This window comes from Tenrec ecaudatus, chromosome 17 (genome assembly GCF_050624435.1).
Source record: "Tenrec ecaudatus isolate mTenEca1 chromosome 17, mTenEca1.hap1, whole genome shotgun sequence".
In the NCBI taxonomy this organism is placed as follows: Eukaryota; Metazoa; Chordata; class Mammalia; order Afrosoricida; family Tenrecidae; genus Tenrec; species Tenrec ecaudatus.
In genome coordinates, this window is record NC_134546.1 from 49,255,274 (window position 1) to 49,278,794 (window position 23,521).

The 23,521-nt window shown below is 42.2% G+C and overlaps 1 protein-coding gene across 1 annotated transcript in view; it reads right to left on the reverse strand.

Moving 5' to 3' along the window:
* OCA2 (OCA2 melanosomal transmembrane protein) overlaps window positions 1-23,521 on the reverse strand; it is a 154,551-nt gene that overhangs the window by 26,773 nt on the left and 104,257 nt on the right. Inside the window, exons 15-17 of the mRNA XM_075535554.1 lie at window positions 8,162-8,309; window positions 6,417-6,474; window positions 4,312-4,420 (exon numbers count right to left, since the gene is read on the reverse strand). Of these exons, the coding sequence (XP_075391669.1) occupies window positions 4,312-4,420; window positions 6,417-6,474; window positions 8,162-8,309 (315 nt within the window). The remainder of the gene's footprint in view (window positions 1-4,311; window positions 4,421-6,416; window positions 6,475-8,161; window positions 8,310-23,521) is intronic.

Consider the following 23,521-nt stretch of genomic DNA (forward strand, 5'->3'; position numbering starts at 1 on the left):
TAATCAAGATCTAGGCTGATTGGCCAGGTAGAAACTAGTGGAATCCCCAGGACTCACCCCTTTGGTGATATTTTCAGCCAAACAATAGGTCTAAAAAGCAGCAGTAATAGTAGGGAGGTCTGCACAACTTGGAATAATCAATCATTTGAGACCAAAAGTGTAGCACTTACCCAATGATACCATTCAGGAGTATTAGACGAAATGGAAGCAGAAAGCAGAAAGAGGAAGTAGAATAAGGGCCGTTATATTGGGAGGATTACAGTCAATGACATGATATCAAATGCAGATAAACTGTTTGAATAGAAAATGGATTTGCTCTGTAAAACCTTCACCCCATTTACCAGAGAAAAGCTAATTGATAAATATGTTAACTGAAATTTTCCTAAATCAGTCTAATTCCACTTGGTCATGATGGATCAAACCTGGTACAATTTGATACTTGGGTCAGCTGACCTCCATCTTGGCCCAATCTGAATTTGATCTAGGCTCAAGTATTTCTTGCTTGTTCCACGCAAAGAATTTCTTCCCTGGCTTTATAAATATTGAAGTCAATCTTTCTTTCTTACTCTTTATTTGTACTTGTATATTATTATTATTTTACTCTTGCCATTTTATCTTGATTTTTTAGAGTGGCTAGTTTTTATAATTTTTATTATTTAAAAATTTTTAGTAATCATTTTATTGGGGGGAGGATCTTACAAATGTTATAGTAATACATCATTCAGTTATATTAAGCACACTTGTACATATATTGTCATTAACATTTCCAAAACATTTTCTTTCTACTTAAGCCCTTGTAATCAGCTCCTTTTTGTTTTTTAAGATAGTATTTTTTAATCATTTTACTGGGGGCTCGTACAATTCTGATCACAATCCATACATACATCCATTGTGTCAAGAACATATGTACATTTGTTGCCATCACCATTCTCAAAACACTTGCCTTCTACTTGAGCCCTTAGTATCTGCTGCTCATTTGACCCTCCCACCCCAGTCCCCCTGCCTCATGCACCCTTCATCATTCATAAATTATTATTATTTAGTCCTATTTTACACTGTCCGATGTCTCCCCCCGCCTTCTTCTCTGCTGTCCATCCCCCAGGGAGGAAACTATATGTAGATTCTTGTAATTAGTTCCTCCTTTCTACCCCGCATCTCTCCACCCTCCAGACATCGCCACTCTCACCACTGGTCCTGAAGGAGTCGTCTGTCCTGGATTCCCTGAGTTTCCAGTTGCTATCTGTACCAGTGTACATCCTCTGGTCTAGCCAGATTTGGAAGGTAGAATTGGGATTATGATAGTGCGGGGCAAGAATCATTTAAGAACTAGAGGAAAGTTATATGTTTCATCGTTGCTACCCTGCACCCTGACTGGCTCATCTCCTCCCCACAACCCATCAGTAAGGGGGTGTCCAGTTAGCTACCAATGGGCTTTGAGTCTCCACCCTGCACCCACTCACATTTACAATGATATGATTTTTTGTTCCTTGATGCTTGATACCTGGTCCCTTCTACAGCTCATGGTCACACGGGCTGGTGTGTTTCTTCCATGTGGGCTTTGTTGCTTCTGAACTAGATGGACACTTGTTTATCTTTGAGCCTTTAAGACCCCAGACACTATATCTTTTGATATCTGGGCACCATCAGCTTTCTTCACCACATTTACTTATGCACACGCTAATCTTCATTGATCATATCAGGGAGGTGGGTACCCATTGATATGATTTTTAGTTCTTTGATGTCTGATAACTGGTCCCTTCCACACCTTGTGGTCAGACCGGCTGGTGTGCTTCTTCCATGAAGATGGCCACTTGTTTATCTTCAAACTTTTAAGACCCCAGATGCTATATCTTTTGATAGCCAGGCACCATTAGCTTTCTTCACCACATTTGCTTATGCACACGTTTGTCTTCAGTGATCATATCAGGAAGGTGGGCACCCACTGATATGATTTTTAGTTTTTTGATGTCTGATAACTGGTCCCTTCTACACTTCGTGGTCAAACAGGCTGGTGTGTTTCTTCCATGTGGGCTTTGATGCTTCTCAGCTAGATAACCGCTTGTTTATCTTTGAGCCTTTAATATCCCAGGTGCTATATCTTTTCATAGGTGTGCCCCGTCAGCTTTCTTTACCACATTTGCTTATACACACACTTTTCTTGCTTTTGTTTTTTATTGTTACTGCTGGGTTTCCCAGTTTGGGAAGCACAGAAGGAGTAGATACGTAGAGATAACTAATGCAATGGTTTAGCTGGAATGAGGGTGTGTGTGGAGAGATAGGGAAAGTGAGGGGCTTTGAGGAGCAAACAAGAAACCCAGGACTGGGAAGCAAGCACTGGAGCTGATTGTGATTTTGTATATACAACTCATTTTAAAAATGATTTAACCATGGAGATGTATGATTTGTGAATACTGTATCAAGAAAACCACTGTAAAAAAAATAAAAAGAATGTTGATATGTGAAAAGTGTAGACAATGTCATTGAACAATATGTATAGAAAATTTTTAATTGGATCCTAATTTGCTATGTAAACTCTCGCCCAAACACAATATATTAAATATATTAAAACAAAGCAAAACAAAAAAATAAAATTAGGAACAAAATAATCTGGGAAAACTTTGACAATATCCCAAACGGAACCAAATCCTATGTCAACAAAACACCAGTTTTATTTTATCTGTTAAATTAACAATGCTAACCACTTAACATTCTTATAGTATTAGTTTGTAATATTAACAGTATGCAATGTATGGATATAATTAACATAATTCTACTGCAACATTAATTTCTAGATGTAACTCACCAAATATAATTAAAATTGATTATGCTTTTGACATTGGTTTTTGGATGCTTTTTAATTATATTTTCAGTGAAAGTTTATGTAACAGATTAGGTTTTCATTGAACAGTTTCTGTACGACTTGGTCAATGGTATTGGTCGCATAGCTTATGCATTCTTCACCTTCGTTAGGGTTCCAGTTGCGTAGAAAGAGCACCCCGACATTCAGACCCCAGCACAGGGCACTGGACAAGTGAGATCTTAACATCGTGTAGTGAAAGAAACTCTGAGCGGCTGGACTAGACATTCAGAACCAAGTGTAGGGCACTGGACAAGTGAGATCTTAACACCGTTTAGTGAAAGAAACTCTGAGAGGCTGTGAACACATGACATAAACTGAACCCCCTGTGAAAAGTACATACCATGTTCTATGAGGCACCTTCTACTTCAGCTGACTAAGACAACCTTGACTTAAAATCTAAAGTTATTGGATGTGGCTAAGAAGCAAGGACGCAACAACTTTGCCTTCCATACCCATCTGCTTTGCAGAGTTCACATAGTTTGCTTTCTATAGCAGTTATATTCTTCAAATTTTGCAGCAAATGAAGTTTTAATTAAAGGTCCTTTAAAATATCTTAGTAAATCTCATTGTTTTTTGAATTTTGGTGAAAATATGCACACCGAAACCTATGTAAGCAGAGTGGCCGTGGTTAACATGCAATAACATTAACTACATTTTTCTTGTTGAGCAAGCTTTAGTGGTATCCAGAGGTCACTTTTGAAGGAAAATCACCAGTAAAGATTTAGTTAAAAACACTTGGAAGTGGGATTGATTTTGTTTTAGATACTGATTGCAACAAATAACTGTTAAATTAAAAAGAAAAAAATTGGGGTATGGAGAGCTTAATATGACTGTGTCAGAATCTTGAAGAGGCCAAGGTTGTATGTAGTCTGGAAGGAAGTTGAGGAAACAGCTGTGTCTGACTGTCTGACCACTTACCTGCCCAATCCCTCCGCCTCACCCACACCTTAGAACAAGGCTGGAGGGCAGCGAGGTAGAGAAGGTAAAACGTGGCAGGAGGTGAAGTGAGAGTGAGCTCATACAGGTGTCTGAGCAGTATTCAAGGCAAGGGTTAAGATCAGCTGTGTTCTCATTTAGTTGCCACGCCGGTTGTGCAGAAGGAAAAACTAACCTTACCAAAGTAACTGGCTCTTGCAGGGGTGATTCTCAGAGAGTACTTTAAAGATTTGGTCCCTGGGTACAACATAGATGATAAGGATGCCACATTTTCTAGAGCCACACCCTGTGGAGCTGGGGACGTCTGCACTGAGCCTGTCACTCTTCTCTGTCTTTATCTATTGTTCTCCCCCCCCCTCCCCCCGTCTCTCAAGCTCTTTTCCATCAAAAGCCTTTCTTCTCACAAGCCTCTTGGCAAGTATTGCTGATACCAGGTAAGTCAGTACCAAGGGCACTGCTTTGAGACATCCCCTTCCAGTCTCTAATAGTGACTGCTAGCAAAAATATATACTCACCAAGATCAAGATGAATGCCAGGGACAAATGAATTGAGAAAGAACATAAAGATAACCATTCCCAGCACCATCGAGCACTTGATGAGCAGAGTTCTGTTTGTTATCCTGTGCTGTAAGAGAGAAAAGTAGTGGGTTTACTTGGGACACCTCTAATTCCTGCCGTTATCCTACATGATTGAATTTCTCCTGGTGATGAATAATATAGAGTTTGAAAGATAATGCAAATACGTTTAAAATATACAGATTTAGTATTAGAGGGGGAAAGTTAACACCTTAAACTTAAATGCAATGTAATCCCTTTATAAAATACCTGATTAAATTATTATTCCAACTCACATACACACGCAGGCATCAGGATAGATATTGAGAAAACCATTGCAGCCTGTCAGCAATCTTCAGTGGTTCATCCCTCCCTACAGCTTCAAGCGACATCTCTGTGAGTCACACACTTCAGTCTACAGAGTGCAGCGGGCCACACCCTGACCTGCTAACCACAAGGTCAGCCATTCAAACTCACCACCTTCTCCCTCTGCATGATGTTGTCTAGTCCTATAAAGGCTTTAAAGTCTCAGAAATCCTAAGGGGTGGTTGTACTCTGTCCGCTACAGTGTCACTCTTAGGTGGAATCAACTCAATGGCAGTGAATTTGGATGTTTTGCTTTTTTTCACCCATGCCTATCGCACAAGCAGCACTCACTGTGGTGAAGAACCTGGTTTACTTTCCTAACAGTACACGTGGTCTCGATAGAAGCCGCTTACGTTACTTTGTGAAAGATCCTAATGATATGGAAAATCACACCCCGTCAAATGGATGACACGTGTAGACTCTGTCAAAGTCATTCAGTGAACAGAAATGGTGCTAAGAGTCCAACAGTTCTTTGCAGGATCTTGACTGGCCTTAGAGTTACTGAACCCTCTTCTAGTGAGTCTGAATCATAGGTGGGACAAGAGTTAATCCCGCTCCAATGGAGGTCTCCAGAGACTGGGGTAGAGGCAAGGCTTCAGTGGCCTTCACCAGGTCTCTGTAGCACCTATATCCCATGAAAATGACAACTGTGCTGGGCCCTTCATTACATAAAGTTACACCAGCCCAACCTTAATATCACTATATGGTTTTCTAGTTTCTTTGTTCAAAGAGCTAAAACTACAGCCATGTGTTCCTCTTTCCTGTCCTGGCAGCTCTGACTACAATGTCTCATGCCCTGGGCACAGGCTATGGGCCCACCCCCCTTTTGGGTCATGCCTAAACATCTGACCTTCCTTTTCTGTCCACGGGAAGGGCTTGTGGCTCAGTCAGTTCCCACTCAGCTTTCCTTCATAGCAGGGCTACTTGGTAGTTTATTCTGAAACAGGGAATTACCACCTAAGAGGCCGTGGTAGAGAAAAAGGAAAGCGCCCTAAGCAAGGGGATGGGGTGCCTAGGTTTGGGGGGAGACACTGCAAGGGTTCCCTGCATTTCTACCGGCCACCTAAAGGCACTGTCATTTATAGGATGGGCAATGAAGGGTCAGGCATATCAAAGAACATTCCAGTATCATTCAACTTGTTTAAGGGTCAGTGACCCAAAGTCTGTGATTATTTTGTTCTTCGAAGCATCTATCAAATTGGCTACCTTTGACTGAAGTTAAATTCTTAGCTTCTTCTCCTTCTTACCTCTCCCCAGACCCGTATCTTAAAGAACACAGAAAGTTACCCGTCTGTTCTCTCACTCACGACCCAAATATTCTGGTCTAGCAAAGTGGGCCAGGTCAATGTGAGAGAAAGCCCTGTGGGTGTTCCCCACCCAGGGCCGAATGTTTCCTGGGTGATGGGAGGATTGAATAAGGGTCACCTCTCACACAACCTATAATAGTTTTTGAATGCCTGCCTAAACACATCTTGAGCATAAACATTTTAACTACCTATTTCTTAACAAAATGGCCCCACTATGCATTGAAAATGGTTTTTTTTTCCATCAACTCAGGAAAATAGACTCTGTGTTTTGTTCAACTAAAGAATAACAAGGGAAATGGCATTCCGTTAAAACATCCCGTGAGGGAAAGAGAGGGATTTATCCTCTTCTCCACGAGCTGGATCAGAAATCCCTGAAGAGAGAACAGGCAGGACCTTCTTTTGCAGCTCCTGGATGTTGGCTTCCCAGTTTTTATCTTCTTGTGAAATTTGTCTAAAAGAAAAACAGGTAGACTCATTATTTCCCCAGTTACTTCAAGCAGTAAGATTGCATTTCCCACCCTGACCAGACCCAGCACATCCCAGTGAGGTCCATTGCCCAGAGATCCTCCATGCCCTGTGCTGGTTAAAATAGTGCTAAAACATAAAGGGTATTAATTACATTTGAGGCAAGTCTCCTCAATCCCTTTAGTTAACAGGTTTCTCCTTTGCAGACTTAAGCTACCTGTCGAAGCCAGCTGCCTGTCCCCAGCCTGCACCTAGCCTTCACTTAGCTTGAATAAAGCTGTTGTACTTCTTTGGCTCCCAAGGATGAAGGAACATGATGGAGTGAGCCTGGTCTGGGCAGAGCTGTACCATTTGTGCAAGCTCTAGAGGTCTGTGCCTTTTCTGAACAGCAAGGGTCAAAAGGCAGCTACCTAACTGACCTGCCAATCCCATGTCTTGTGTAGGCGCAGCATACGTCAACATTCTTTCCATCTATTTTCCCCTCCTTTCCTGAAGGAAGGATGAGTTCAGCAAGACCAACCCTGTTCTCCTTCACAAAGATCCACCCCCGACTGACTGCTCATTGCCACTCAGCTTCTAGCTCCGTCAGAAGCGCAATGCCCCAGCATCCTTCAGACACATGAAACAAAACTGTTCTATTTTTATCCACCAGAGCTTCTGGACCAAACAGCTCAGCACCTTGACCTAGCAGGAGAAACAAAACCTTGTACTGGTGGGAAAAACAAACAACAATTTATCAATGATCTTTTTTGTTTTACTTTTTAGAGAAATTAGAGAAAGGCTTTCTACTCCCTTAAATAGTCACAGAAACCCCCCAGGGGCAGTTCTACCCTGTCCTATAGGGTTGCTATAGGTTGGAATTGACTCAGTGGCAGTGTGTTTGGGTTATGTATTCTTTTGAGTTCTGCTGGTTAAAGTGTTCAGCTGCTAAACAAAAGGTTGGCAGTTTGAACCCACCATGGCCTCTGGAAGAAAGGTGTGGTTGTCTGCTTCTTTATAAAGATGCATAACTGGCAGGGGGAAAATTCGTAACCTTGGCAACACTACAGGACCGTTCTATTGTGTCTAAAGGGTCATTAAGAGTCAGAATCGGATCAATGGCAATGGGTTATATACCTCTAAAGATAAGCTTTGCGTGTCTATTCTGACTCAGCTACCCTATAAGACAGAATAGAACGGACCCAGACGGTTTCCTAACCTGTAGTAATATTTTTCCTATGGAGTCCCTTGAAGATTCAAACTGCTGACCTATTGGTTAGGAGCTGAATGCTTAACCATTGCACCAGCTTGAAGATGAAAATAAATTACTGGGACTCTGATTTATTAGATTAGTTTGTTGCATGGTTTTTAAAATTCTTATTATACAACAGTTCTGTGTTAAGCTGGAATTGTGGAGTAGGTGAGAGTAGGTATTTGCCTCCCGCGTGTCTCTCTCCTGGCTGAAAAAAATGGGCAAGGTGCTTAATCTCATTGAAGCTCTGCTTTCTCTGTTTCACATTAGCGATAATACCAGTGTTCACCACACAGAGCTAGTGTGAGTATTAGTAAAATCAAGTGCTTTCGACGTCTGAGGAAAGTGGCTGGTGTCTTAAACCCCTTCACTGATCAATATAGACAAGGGTTACAACTATATATATCATAGGATACTCTAAAAGTTACTTATTTTAACTCACATTTGGAAGGTGTGCAACCTCCAAGCCAGTAGCTGCTCCAATTCTTTCACCTTGCCCAAGAGCATGTGGCGAACCATAGTCTCCTCTCGACTGGCTGGACTGATGCGCTGTGCAGTCAGACGCCACACGTAGATCTCATGCTTCAGCTCTGTGGAGAAAGAAAGCTTGGCTTTGACCAAGACTTCTTAAATACCGTCCAAAAACAACTTCATAAAAGGAAAATAATGATGGACCAAGGATTATCAAAATTTAAAAGTTTGCTCTTCAAAAACCATTTTTAACATTGTTAAAAGACAGGCCACAGAATAAAAGAAATAATTTGTAAACCCGTCCTTTCTAAAGGGTGGCATCTAGAATACATAAATAACTATAAAAATTCAATAATAATTAAACACTTATAAATGAGCATAACATTTTACTACATAATTCACCAAAGAAAATATATGGATGTCAAGTAAGCCCAAGAAAACGTGTTCAAAATCATTAGCCTTCAAGGTGATGCATAGTACAGTCACAGTGAAATGTCACTATATCACAATTTGAATGGCTAAGCCTAAGTAGACAGATATTACCAAATATTGACAACAGTGAGGGATTTGGACTTGGAAACACAGGTGGCAGGGATATAAACTGGTACAGCCATGTTTTATTTGTTTCGGGCAGCTTCTTAGCAAGTCAATCATCTCACGCACTGCCATTGAGTTGATTCTGCCTCATAGCAACCCTAGGGCTGTAGTCAAGTGATCAAAAGACATGTTACATTAGATCTGCTGCGCAAGGTCTTTTTAGAATACTGAAAGGCAAGGATGTTGCTTTGAGGACTAAGATGCGCCTGACCCAAGTCGTGATATTTTCAAATGTTTCTTATGCATGTGGAAGTTGGACATTTGAGTTGTGGTACTGGAGAAGAATATTGGAAATACCACGGACTATTAAAATGACAGACTGACCTGTCTTGGAAGAAATATGACCAGAGTGCTCTTTAGAGGTAAGGACAGCAAGGCTTCATCTTACACACTTTATATGTGTTGTCAAGAGAGCAGTCCCTGGAGAAGGACATCAAGCTCGGTGAAGTGGAGTGGCAGCAGAAAAGGAGGAAAGGCCTCAATAAGATGGAGTGACACAGTGGCTACAAAGTTGAGCTAAGACATAGCAACAATTGTGAGGATTGTGCAGGACTATGTAGTGTTGCACTCTGTGCTGCATAGGGTCACTATGCCCAGTAGGGTCACTATGCCCAGTAGAGTCTCTATGCCCAGTAGGGTCACTATGCCCAGTAGGGTCACTATACCCAGTAGCAACTGAAAACACCTCAAATAATCCATACATACAGCACAATACTGAGCCCAATTCCAACTTTATTATGTAAAAAGATGGAAATATTTATGAACTACGTGAGGTAAGGGACCCATGATAAAAAAGAACTTCTTTTGAGCCCACACGGAAGCAGCACACCAACATAGGTGACCATGAAGGACAGAGGAGACCAGGTCTCCAACATCAAAGATGGGGTGGTGGTGAGAATCACGTCACCGTGAAAGAGGGGGAGTGCATGATGGGGACTCAATGCCCACCTGTAGAGAGCTGAACACCCCTTCCAGAGGGGTAGTGAGGAGGAGATGGGCCACACAGGGTTCAGTGTAACAACAATGAAACTCAAAACCTTCCTCTAGTTCCTGAACGCTTCCTCCCCTCCCAACCATCATGACCCCAATCCTACCTTGCCTTGCGGACCTGGTTGTACCAGAGGATGTACAGCGGTGCAGTGGGGATCTGGAGGCACAGGGAATCTAGGACAGACGAACCCTTCAACACCAGCGGTGGGAGTGGCAACACCAGGAGGGAAGAGCATGTAGAAAGGGAGAACCGATCTCGGAGATCTATGTGTAACCCCCTCTCTGGGAGATTGTCAAGGGGGAGGTGGGTGAGGGGAGACGCCGGGGAGTGTAAGATAAGATATAATAATTATTTATAAACTATCAAGGGACCAGGGGTGGGATCGGGGAGGGAGGGGGATGGGGGGAAAAAAAGGGAAAACGAGCTGATTCCAGGAACCCAAGTGGAAGGTGAATTATGAGAGTGACGAGTGCAACGAATGTATAAGGGTGCTTTGCTCATGTGATGTATGTACAGATTGTGATAAGAGCCTTATGAGCCCCAATAAAAAGATTAAAAAAAAAAGAAAGAAAATTATTAGGGCAAAGCATGTACGGATGTGCTTTATACAATTGATGTATATATATGTTTATGTATGGATTGTGATAAGAGTTGTATGAGCCCCTAATAAAATGTAAATAAATAAAATTTTTAAAAAAAGAAAGAACTTCTTTAAAAGGACCAGGTATGAGGCCTTGCACTACCAACTACATAGCCACCATAGTCGAAACAGTCTGACACTGGGGCAATTATAGATACATAGACCAATGGAAAAGACAAAACCCATAAATAAATGCATCCCCCTATGGACAACAGAACTTTGACAAAGAACCGAACACTATTAAGTGGAAAAAGAATAGCCCCTTCATCAAATGGTGTTGGGAATATTGAATCTCTGTCTGCAGAAGAATAAAACAGGAACCATATCTCTCCCCATGAACTAGAAATGAGCTCACGGTGGATTGAAAACCTAAATATAAACCCCAGAGATATAGGGATAATCAATGACAAAATTGGGACACATTTAAGAGCTCTATTGTGTTGGATCAGGTATCAGGCACAAAGACTCAGAACAAAAAAACATACCATTGTGAATGAGGGGGAATGCAGAGTGGAGGCCCAAAGCCCTTTTGTAGGCAATTGGACATCCCCTTACAGAAGGGTCGCGGGGAGGAGATGGGCCAGTCAGGGTGCAGTGTAGCACCATTGAAACACACACCTTTCCTTTGATTCTTTAATGCTTACTTCCCCCCTCCACTATTGTGGCCCCAATTCTACTTTACAAACCTGGCTAGATCAGAGCATGTACATAGGCACAAATAAGAGTTGGAAACACAGGGAATCCAGGACAGATAAACCCCTCAGGACCGATATTGAGAGTAGTGATACAAGGAGGGGAAGGGGAAAGTGGGAGGAGAAAAGGGAGCTGATCACAATAATCTATATATAACCCCCTCCCAGGGGGATAGACAACAGAAAGGTGAAGGGAGACATCGGTCAGTGTAAGACATGAAAACAAATTATAAATTATTAAGGGTTCATGTAAGAGGAAGGGTGGAAGAGGGAGGGGGGATATCAAGGGCTCAAACAGGAAGAAAATGTTTTGAAAATGATGATGGCAACAAATGTACAAATATGCTTGACACCATGGATCGATGGATTGTGATGAGTTGTACAAACCCCCAATAAAATGACTAGAAAAAGGATAAAGAATAAATAAAGTTGTTGCTAGGTGCCATAGAGTCAGTCTGACTAATAATGACCCTATACAAAACAGAATTGTACTGCACCATCTTCACAATTGTTCCTTTGCCCATTGCTGCAGCCACTGTGACCTCCTCTTTGTCATTGCCCCTCTATTTTACCAAGCATGATGTCCTTCTCCAGGGACTGGTCTCTCCTGACAGCACATCCAAAGTGTGTGAGAAGACGTTTCACCATCCTTGTCTCTAAGGAGCTCTCCGGTTGTATTCTTCCCAGAATGGTTTGTTTGTGCCTTTTGAAGTTCATTTTACTTTCAGCATTCTTCTCCAGCAGCATAAGTTTAACACATTAATTCTTCCTCCATCTTCCTTATTCAATATCTCACATTCACCTGCATATGAGGTGATTGAATACCATGGTTTGTGTCTGGCCCACCTTACTTCTCAGAGTAACCTTCCTGTTTTCTCAACACTCTATAGAGGTTTCATGCAGCAGATATACCCAATGAAATGCTTTCTTGAGCTCTTGACTGCTGCTTCCATGAACTTTGAAGATTCAAGGAAGATAGAATCATTGACACTTTCCATCTGTACTGTAGTCGAGAGGCACCAGAGACCAAATAAATTGAATTTGAGCAAACAGGCTTTTATTAGGGAGAAAAACCCAGCCTGAGTGAAGTCCCACGGTCCACAGTGTCCAGGCAGAGGGAGTCGCACCCCAGGTTACAGGGGTGATGCTTATATGGCCAGGGAACATGTGACTGGGCTGCTTTGAGTCCATATAAGGTAAAGTAGTCAGGGATTAGGATTTACAGGTATGTCCGGGTTTCTGGAATGTAGGTGTTTTCCTGGTTCCAGGTGTATTCGTGCCGGGTGCAGAGTGGCAGGCTGAGAACAAAGCGGGCACTGAGGCAAACGGGCCATGAACACAACGGGCCCTGAGCAAAACGGGCCGTGAGTAAACGAAAGAAAAAACTTGCAAAGCGACTGACAGGTTACATGGCCAGCTCTGGTCAGCTCCGCAGGTGTGTGTGGGACATTCAAGGCCACTCGCTGCTAGTTGTTTCAGCCAGCTCTGGGCAGCTCCGCACAAATGGGGGAGATGCAAGGTCACTTGCTGCTAGAAGCCAGCCTGGTATTGATCCGGCCATACACAATCTTTTCTCCATTTATCCTGACGTTCCCTATTGGTCCAATTGTGATGATTTTGGCCTTGTTTGCAATGAGTATTAATCCACACTGAAGGCTGCAGTCCTTGATCTTCATCGGCAAGTGCTTTAAGTCCTTCTCAATAACAGCAAGCAAGATTGTGTCACCTGAATATCACAAGTTGTTAATAAGCTTTCCTCCAATCCTGATGCTGCATTCTTCTTCACATAATCCAGCTTGGTGGATTATTCACTCAGCACACAGATTGAATAAGTGTAGTGAGAGGATTCAGCCCTGACATGCATCTTTCCTGACTTTAAACCATGTCTGTTCACACAACTGCTTCTTGATCCATGTGGCACATGGGCACAATGAATCAATGATCTTGATCCATGTGGCACATGGGCACAATTAAATGTCCTGGAATTCCCATTCTTCTCAAGGTTATCCATAGTTTCTTATGAGACACGCAGTCGTTTCAATGAAACACACGTAAATATCTTTCTGGTATTCTCTGCTTTTAGCCACAATCCATCTGAATGGTCCGCATCCTTGTTCCATGTTCTCTTCGGAATCCGGCCTGAACCTCCGGAAGCTCCTGGTCAGTGTACCACTGCAGCCACTGTTGGGTGATTTTCATTTGGAAAAAATTCACTTGCATGTAATATCAACGATATGGTTCTGTAATTTAAGCATCTGTCGGGTCATCTTTCTTTGGAATGGCCACAACTAGGCATCTCTTCCAGTCAATTGGTCAACGAGCTGTCTTCCAGATTTCCTGGCATAGATGAATGAGGGCGTCCAATGCTTCATCACCCTCTCTTTAAAAAACATTTTATTAGGGGCTCAAACAACTCTTATCACAATCCATAATACATCAATTGTGTGAAGTACATTCATTGCCCTCATCATTCTCCAAATATTTGCTCTCCACTTAAGCCCTTGGCATCAGGTCCTCATTTTGCCCCTTCCTCCCCACTCCCCCGTCCCTCATGAGTCCTTGATAATTTCTTGAAAACATTTTATTAGGGGCTCATACAACTCTTATCACAATCTATACATACATCAATTGTATAAAGCACATCTGTACATTCTTTGCCCTCATCATTCTCAAAACATTTGCTTTCCACTTAAGCCCCTGGCATCAGCTCCTCATTTTTCCCCTCCTTCCCCGCTAATCCTCCCTCATGAGCCCTTGATAATTTATAAATTATTATTTTGTCATCTTTCCCAGTCCAGCATCTCCCTTCACCCCCTTTTCTGTTGTCCATCCCCCAGGGAGGAGGTCACATGTAGATCCTTGTAATCAGTTCCCCCTTTCCAACCCACTCTCCCTCCACCCTCCCAGTATCGCCACTCTCACCTCTGGTCCTGGAGGGATCATCCGCCCTGGCTTCCCTGTGCCTCCAGCTTCTATCTGTAACAGTTCATCACCTTATTGAAAGACTCAGCTGGTATTCCATTAATTCCTGGAGCCTTGGTCTGTTGGTTTTGGGTTTGTTTTTGTTTTTATTTGGGGGGGGGGGTTGGCTACGGCTTCCGATGCAGGCTTGATTTCTTCCTTCAGCACCATGGATTCTTGCTCATATGCTACGTCTTGCAATGGCTGGATATTGACTAGTTCTTTCTGGCACAGTGACTCTCCGTATTCTTTCCATCTTCTTTGGATGCTTCCTGCATCATTCATTATTTTCCCCTAGAATCTTCCAAGATTGCAACTCAAGGCTTAAATTGTTTCTTGAGTTCTTTCAGTTTAAGATATGCTGAGCACATTCTATTCTTCCTTTTTGGTTCTCTAACCCTAAGACGGTACACATGTCATTATAATATCTTATCTTGTCTTCTTAAGCTGCCCTTTGAAATTTTCTGTTCAGCTCTTTGACGTCCTCATTTCTTTCATGTGCCTTAGATAATTCATGATTCAGAACAAGTTTCACAATCTCTTCTGACATCCACTTTGCTCTTTTCTTTCCTTCTTGTCTTTTTAATGACCCTTTCCTTCTTCATGAATGATGTTCGTGATGTCATCCCACAGTTCATCATGTCTTCCATCATGAGTGTTCTCTGTGTCAAATGTGTTCTTGAGATGTCTCCAAATTCACTTGGGATAGACTCAGGGTCATATTTGGCTCTTGTGGACTGTTTTTTTTTTTCACTTTCTTCAGCTTCAACTATAAATTACACATGAGAAATGGTTTTCTGTCCTACTGTCAGCCCCTAGCCTCATGTTAGCTGCTGATATTGAGCTTCTCTGTCATCTCATCCCACAAATGTACTCAATTTGATTCCTGTGTATTATATCTGGAGAATCCCATGGATATAGTTGCCTTTTATATTCTTATAAAAGGTATTTCTAATAAAGAAGTCATTGGTCTTGCATAATTCCATTGTTTTATCTCCAACTTCATTGGGGTCATATTTTCTAATTGCCGTTCCTTCCTCTTTGTTTCCAACTTTTGCATTCCAACCCCCAATAAATATCCATGCATCTTGGTTTCATGTTTGGTCAATTTCTGACTGAAGACATCAATAGAATTCTTCAATTTCTAAAGGGCCCAGCAGTAACACGATGGTTCTCAACCACAGCCAGAATCTCTAACCCCTTCTCCATCCCCACCTAGCATTACGGGGCACCTCGCTTTCTCAAAAGGTCCCACAGAAACTTTCCCCCTCCTCTTCACTGTTCTGCTGGTGCCACAGCCAATCGGGGGGTGTGGGGAGGGGAGAGAGTACAGGCTCCTTTTAGACATGGTAATTTATTTCTGTCCCAAAAGTTTATTAACATGGGATTCCTTTGTTTGCGCGCGCTCTCTGACTTTCTTCAGCTTCTCATGTGGCTGAACTTCCATCCCTCTGCCTCTGCCTCTCTCTAGCTCTCCCTTTCTTACCTTCAGCCATTCTGTCTTCCAATCTCCCCTCAACCTGCCCCCTTTTACTCTCATTCCATTCTAAACACCTAGGCAGGTCTTAAATCTAATAAAACCTGTTAATTAAAACCCACGCTCTGGGTCCGCTTCCCTTGTATCCCCATTCTAACAATTTCTTCATCACTTGCTTTCATGTTCAGTGCATACATTTGAGTAATGTTTGATTTGATTTCCTTGGTGTGGATAGATATAACCCTCTTCCAGACAGCATTGCATGCAAGAGAGGTCTTGAAATGTCCTTTTTTAATATGGAGGCAAAGACATTCCCTTTATTGCATCATTTCCAGCATAATAAACTATGATTTTCTGATTCAAAATGGCTCACAACACCTAGCACATTGATCTTTATGCATTCCCTATCTTTTGGGTCTACTTTCCACTTTCCTAGATCCATAGGTCATATTTTTCAAGTTCCAATTCCTGGACTTTTGTAGTTACTTCCTCTTTCCTTGATTTGTGCCCAAATGAATGACGATCCAGAAAGCGTTGTTCCCACAGACTCACGCCATTCACACCATTATGGTCGCCTCCACTTGGAGAAAGACTCTCCTCCCCAGTCACATTTCAAGTACCTTCTGACCAGAGTGGCCCAGCCTTTGGCAATATCACAGACAATATTTTATTTCCGTTCATTAGGCCTTCTGCGTTTGACAATGTCCCAATGCTATGCATAAGATTTCCATGGCTACATCTTCCAAAGGGCGCAGTAGCTCCTTTCTTTGTAGTCTGTTCTTAGACTGTACGCTCTGACGAAATCTGTTCACCTTAGGAGACCCTGCTGGCTTTGGAAATACCACTGAGAGCTTCCAGCATCACGGCAATACACAAGCCACCACAGTACGACAAACTGACAGACAAGTGGTGAGGACTAAATTAAACCAAACCCAAATTCGCTGCCGTCAAGCCAGTGCTGACTCATAGTGACTCTTTGTGGGTTGTCTGAGACTGTAACTGTCTTCCTCCCATGGAGCTTCTGGTGGTTTCAAACTGCCAACCTTGTAGATCACAGCCCAATGCATAAGCACTATACCACCAGAGGCTCTGGAGACTAAATTAAGGTCTGTTTTCCACACAGGAATGCGATGTGGTGGTTACACATTGGGCTGCAAACCAATAGGGCCTGTCCTATTAGGTTCGGTATGAGTTGGCATCAACTGGAAGGCAGTGCACGAGTTATTTTCTCACAACTGCTTATCTGCCTCCCAGAAGATGCTGTCATTGGATTTACCACAATATGTTACATCCTATCATGGGAGAATCTTGGTCCACCCAAGTTGACTTACAACCTGACTATCAGACTTGGTAAAGAACATGTCAGCAAAAAAGAGAAAGACTTTCAATGAGATGGATTGACATGGTGGCTGGAACAAGGAGTTCAAGTAAAACAATGATTGTGAGGATGGGGCAACCACATGCAGTGTATCATTCTGTTGTACATAGGATTAATTTATGTTGGCACTAACAGGATTAGGTAAGCAATAAAAATAGGGAGTTATGCACTCCTTAGAATAATCAATCGTTGGCGATCCAAAGGACACCCTTTGTTCAAAGATAAAGTTCAGGAGGCAGGAAGATTTAGGAAAGAAGGAGATATGGAATGAGAAACACAGGGAGGACATAGGATAAGCGATGTTACATTGTGAGGATTGCAATCAATAATATGAACCAAAATGTGTGTAAATTGTTTAATGGAAAGTACTTTTCCATAAACCTTCACCCAATTCATAATAAAAAGTGAAAATTTCCATTTTAAAATGAGAAGATGGCAGGTACCCCTTGTTAAGACATCTGACCAGATCACTACAGCACCCAAAAGCTCTTGGTTAGAGGGTGTGGGTGTGGCACTCCCACCAATAAATGATAGACTGAGAAGGCAGACAATTAAAATGAAAGAGAAATATCTCTTGGCAATAGCTTTGGACGTACATTGACAACTGCTGCTACTGTAATCATATAGCTAAAATCACCATTACATTTTTGAGAGTACGGCGCTGCCACAGAACTCATGAGACTGTGACTATTCAAGCCTTATACCACCGTGGGTTGCAATCTTCTAGAAGAAGGTGGCAGCTAGTACACTGCTCAACTCCTCAGTGAAGTATCCCTGTGCAGTCTGACTGTGAATGAACTCTATCTAAGGGACACCTTCATGAGCGCCACTAGGGCCCAATGCACAATGAACTTGCAATACTTCCAAGGAACTAAATGGAGGCAAATCCCAGGAACAGGTTTTTGTCCAAGATCAAAGCTACTACCTACCGGTGGCCCCAGCATGTGTCCTATTTTTACCTTTTCCAAATGGGATCCGATAGTACACATCCACCCTGCTCCACAGTTGGATATTTATATCAGTTAATGTGTAAAGTGAGCAGTTTACTTTATTATTTGTTTTGATAGAGTTGTTCCTAGGTGAAGAAGCGGATGGTGAAGCACTCTGATACTAACAATAAATCAGTGGTCCCAAGCCACTCCGACATGCCCTGGAGAAAGTCCTGGTGGGCTGCTTCCACGGAGGTTCTACTCTGCAACACTTGGTGAGGTAGTTAGTTTATTGTGCCAACCTGGCCGATAAACACATGTGGGGTTAATTGAAGGGCGGAGGGATAAATGACTCAGTGAGCCCCGCCTTTCTAGTTCTCAGGTCTCTTGCTTTCTAATGGTCGGACCAAGGTGCAGCTGCCTTAGCCAGTTCCCTGCTTCAGCTGGCAAGGCTGACTTCCTGCAAGACATCCCTGAGGAGAAGCCACATGGACCTACCCCGATGCAGCCCTGGGTGCTGGAGCAGCCGTGTGGAGACCCCTGCCAACACTGAGATGCTTACACGTTCACTGACTCGGCTTCCCAGCTGCAGTCAGCATCATTGCATGTGTTTTGTGAGATGGAGAGGACTTTGTGGATTGGTGTTGGACATATGGGTTAATGGGCTTGTGGACTTGTGGGCTTGGGCAGCACTGGGTTGGGATGCTTTCTTGATGCACACTTAACCTTTATATAAAACTCTCTCTTACACATGAGTTTCTGTGGATTTGTTTCTCTGAAGTACCCAGACTAACACATTATGGCACCTTGGGAGTGGGGTACTGGAAAAACAAATCATAAGATGGAGAGTAGATGTTTTTTGCCCTCTCCCTCATGGTAGTTTTTCTAGTCTAGCCAGAGGTCAGATGAAGCCACACTATTTACTCGGTTGTTTTCTGGGGAAAATATAGGAATTAAGAAAATAGAAAGTTTGTAAACACACTTGCTTTCAGCCATTAAAATGTGATCTTTAGATGGGTCTAGGCCACATCTGCAAAGAAAACTAGTGCTTTGGAGTACTCAGGAACCAGTAGTCTTTGTCAGAAGCTGGAAAAATCTGGAACCATAAGAAAACACCTCTCTGGGACTGAATGTTAAAGGGAGCCTGAGAGCAGGCTGAAATGCTTGCTAGGTGACCACCTGGATCTAGTTGTTGAGTGGAAGTGGGAGAAATGCAGCAACAAAGAGACGGGTTGAGTTTGGCCACTGACACCTGTGGACTTGGTTTACAGGGGGGGAAAAGAGAGGAGAGCGGGTTGACTGGTCTAAACTTCATGACCTAGCACCAGGGAGCTAGGCTTGTTGAGTATTGGCGACAGCCCATGGTCTAAAGGCATGGTGACTAATCGGAACTCTGAGGAGGCTGAGTGAGGCAGCCAACATTGAGTTGACCAGAACCCGACCAGACAGAAATTTTTGAGACTGGGAACTGGTACATATTGTTGCTGACTTTATGGATGGCCTGTCCTGATTTGACTTTGCTTATGAATGCAGACTTCACAAGGTTCCCTCTGAAATGAAGACTCTTCATGTCGAAAAAATTGACTGTCTTCTCAGAGAACTGGGCTGATGTAAGTGGGCAGTATATAAATTGGGTACTCAGAATTGGGGGATAAAGGCATGAAGTGGTTGGCTTACAAACTTTCATAGGTGGAGGAACATATTCACAGGATTATAGGATTAAGGTGTAGGTGTTACTTAATTTTAATCGCAACGCTAAAGAATTATGTACAGGTGCCAGGTTGGCAAGGGGTGGATTGAGGTAGTTAGTTTATTGTGCCAACCTGGCCGATAAACATATGTGGGGTTAATTGAAGGGCGGAGGGATAAATGGCTAGGTGAACCTCGCCTTTCTAGTTTTCGGGTCTCTTGCTTTCTGATGGTTGGACCACGGTGCGGCTGCCTTAGCCAGTTCCCTGCTTTAGCTGGCAAGGCTCACTACCTGCAAGACATTCCTGAGGAGAAGCCACATGGACCTACCCCGATGCAGCCCTGGGTGCTGGAGCAGCCGTGTGGAGATACATTCACTGACTCGGCTTTCCTCCTGCAGTTGGCATCATTGTGTCTGTTTTGTGAGATGGAGGAGAACTTTATGGATTGTTGTTCAACATATGGGTTAATGTTGGGCTTGTGGGCTTGGGCAGTACTGGGTTGAGATGTTTGCTTGATGCACACTTAACTTTTATATAAAACTCTTATACATGAGTTTCAGTGGATTTGTTTCTCCAAAATACCCAGACTAACACAGTTGGGTTTGTATGAATTGGAATAGACTTCATAGTGTCTGGTTTGGTTGGTTTGTATTCATATGTGAAGATTATTAATTCTTTTTGGATCAAACAACTATAACTGTGCTTCTCTCTGATAAAGAACTAGCCGGTAAAGATCTCCGGATCCATCAGTTTGGGACCATTTCCTGGCTTCTAGATGAGGGTATTTTGGGAGCAGGCAGCACCATGAACTTTGTATTGCTCACAGAGAAACAGGCTCTGGTGGTTGTTTATGCCTTTCATTACATATGTGTTGCTTTCCTCTTTGTTGGACATTGGCCTCTCATGACTGAATGGGGCCCTCAGTACAGTCATGTCAGTGAGCGGTGAGCACATGTACTACATGTTACCTGTGGGTGAGATGCCTAAGGGCCAGTGTGATTTTCCCTGTTCCGGCCAGTGTAATTATTCCCAGCCTGAAGTTATTCTGGTTACAAGTACAGACCTGCTGAATCCAACAACTGAGGCAGTATTTGAAAATTTTCATTTTTAATAAGCAGTCCAAGTGATTCATATGCACTTTAAAACTGGAGACCTGTTGGTGCATTTTGCATTTCCAAATCAAAACCAAACTGCCATCGAGTCAATTTTGACTCTTTTTTAAGAGCCCTGGGGGTGTAGTGGTTACACATTGGGCTGCCAGTTGATCAGTCAATAGTTCTAACAAACCAGCATTGCTCACCAGAGACAGCTGGGGCTGTCTACTCCTATAAAGAGTTAAAATCTCGGACACTCCGAGAGGCTGTTCTACCCTGTCCTATGGGTCACTGGGAGCTGGCACGACTGGATGGATTGCAGAGGTGGCTAAGAGACAACTAGTTTGCAGCCATCTACTGATGTCAGAGATATGTTCAAACGTGTTTTGCTTGAAATAGGCTTATATGTATGTATACATTCAACCCCTAATAACAATACTTTCTTATATACCCTTGTTTCATGGGCACATGCCCCACATTTATTTCATGGGCATAGTGATTATGCATTGGCCTTCTAACCACCAGGTCGGCAGTTCAAACGACCAGCCACTCTGCAGGGCAAGACCAGGCTTTCTACTCCCCAAAAGAGTTATTTGGAAACTCACAGGGGAAGTTTTACCCCGTCCTACAGAGTAACTATGAGTCAGAATGGCCCTGATGGCAGTGAGTTTTGTTGTTGTTGGTAGTGGTAGTTTTTAGTTGAGCCAAAGGGGCTCTTCTACTCAGCCCAATTGGATTGCTATGAGTCAAAACTGACTCAGTAGCATTGAGTTTGGTTTCTTTGAAGTTGATAATAAAACATTCTGAAATTTGACCAAGGCATCTTATTGCTAGGAATATTTAATTTATCATAAAAAGATTAAATTTTTCTTCAACTAAGAGAAGCAAAGAAATATATTTTTCCCTTTCATTACCAAGCTGCAAAGGTGTGGCATATATTGAGACTTTTTCTTCTTCTTCTTTTTGAGAAAAAAAAAGATGTATTTCCTGCTTTATAAACTACCAGGAGGGAACATAAAGCAGGATTATTAAACCTTTGTAGTTCTACATACCACCCCCACCACTCCTGCTGTCTCTCCGCCCCTCACACCCGCCCCCACCCCCCCAGGTCAGGAGGAAGCCAGCAAGCCATCCAGGAATTTCTTCTAGATTGATTTCTTTAAAGTACAATATTTTTTTTGTACACAAGCACATTGACATTTTTAAAAACTGGGAAAAGCAAACCAAATTCCCTCAGTAAGAGCAGGTGTCTGCGGCTTCCAACCGATGTCAGAAATCGATTGCCCTGCCGTTCTTCAGTCACCTATGGGTGACTCTTCACACCTAGGTGAGCTGTAATCAGGATTTAGCACTGATAATCACTGGATAATTACTGAAACCTGGGTGGACTCAAACTTTAGTGAACTCAAAACGCACACCTTCCCCACCAACATTTTATTCCGTGTGTTCATAGAGCTACACAGGGACTCTTTATGGCCACAAAGGGTGGCGAATTCTTTGTGAATTTGGTCATTAAATGAAACCAAAAACAACGGCTTCCATTCATCCTCACATATTTCTGGTAGAATTGATTAAATAATGTTTTCATAACTAAAGCAAAACCACCAAATCCTGAATAACATGAAACCCACACATGAAGAGAAATCTCATATATATGAGTCTTGGCAAGATCACACCAAAATCTCCAGTAATTCACACTTGAATGGAATTTGATTATCCTATTAAAGATAAAGCAAAAAATGAAAGGGTGTAAAATGTTCAGGTAGAAGAAAACATAAGAGAGATTCCCTTTTGTCTTATTTTAAACTTGTTTTAGCTTTTGTTTTATGGGGGGGTGGTTATCTTTTCAACTGAAGTGTCTCTGTTTTATTTTGTTATCATAGTTGGGTTTTGTTTTGTATATTTTTCTGTATATGAAATCCAGGATTGGGAAATCTATAGAGAAAATAACTGGATTAGTAGTTTCTTGCGCTTGTGGTGGGGGGGGGGAGCGGGTAGAAGAAAATGGGGAGCGAACAATAATGAATACAAGAAAGAAGAAAATGTTCTCAAGTTGATTGAAGTTAAGATTGTATAATTCTTTTTAATGTGCTTAAACTGTTGAGCTATATGACATGTGAATATATGTCAATAAAACTTAAAATTTTAAAAATGAATCACCAACAATAAGCTGACTTGATTGTGAATTTAATGTCAGAGCTGTGTGCGCCTGTTTGGTGGTCTGTTAGAATCCTCAACTTTTATTTTCAGTTCAAAAAGTGAAAGATAATGAGATGTGAAAAATCAGTCAAGAGAAGGAAAATTCCATTTCCTGGGAGCAGTTTTTTTAACAAAATGTTTTTATTTTTTTGAAAATCATAATAAAATTCTTTATGATTATTTTATAAAGATTAGCGAGATTAAAAATAAAATCTATGAAGCTCAGGATCGCTGAGATCGCTAGTTGGCCATATCATGCAAAGTCCCAGAAGGATGAAAAAGCATTACTATCACCTTCCCCAGCCAATTAGGCAGCTACTACTCGGCATCCCCTACAACACCCAGACCCGGACCTCGATGAGAGTAGTTACTGTTTCCCACATAATCCAGTTATTTTAGCACATCTGAAACCATACTCTGTTCAGTAAGATGTCTACAAAAATGTGTATCTGAGGAAAGTGCAAGTCAAGAAGAAGGTTTAAATTCCTCTTGCTGTCCTTCCAAAAATGATCTTGGACCAGATTATCTTACTAATTTTATAGTCACATTTAATGTCTAAGATACTGCATTATACTAGGCTACTTACTACAGTGGAAGTGTTAAGTTATTTGCATTGTAGACTGTTTTGGGATGTCATGACATTTCACTGGCTAAGAGTGGGCATTACCTTCCCCATCTCACT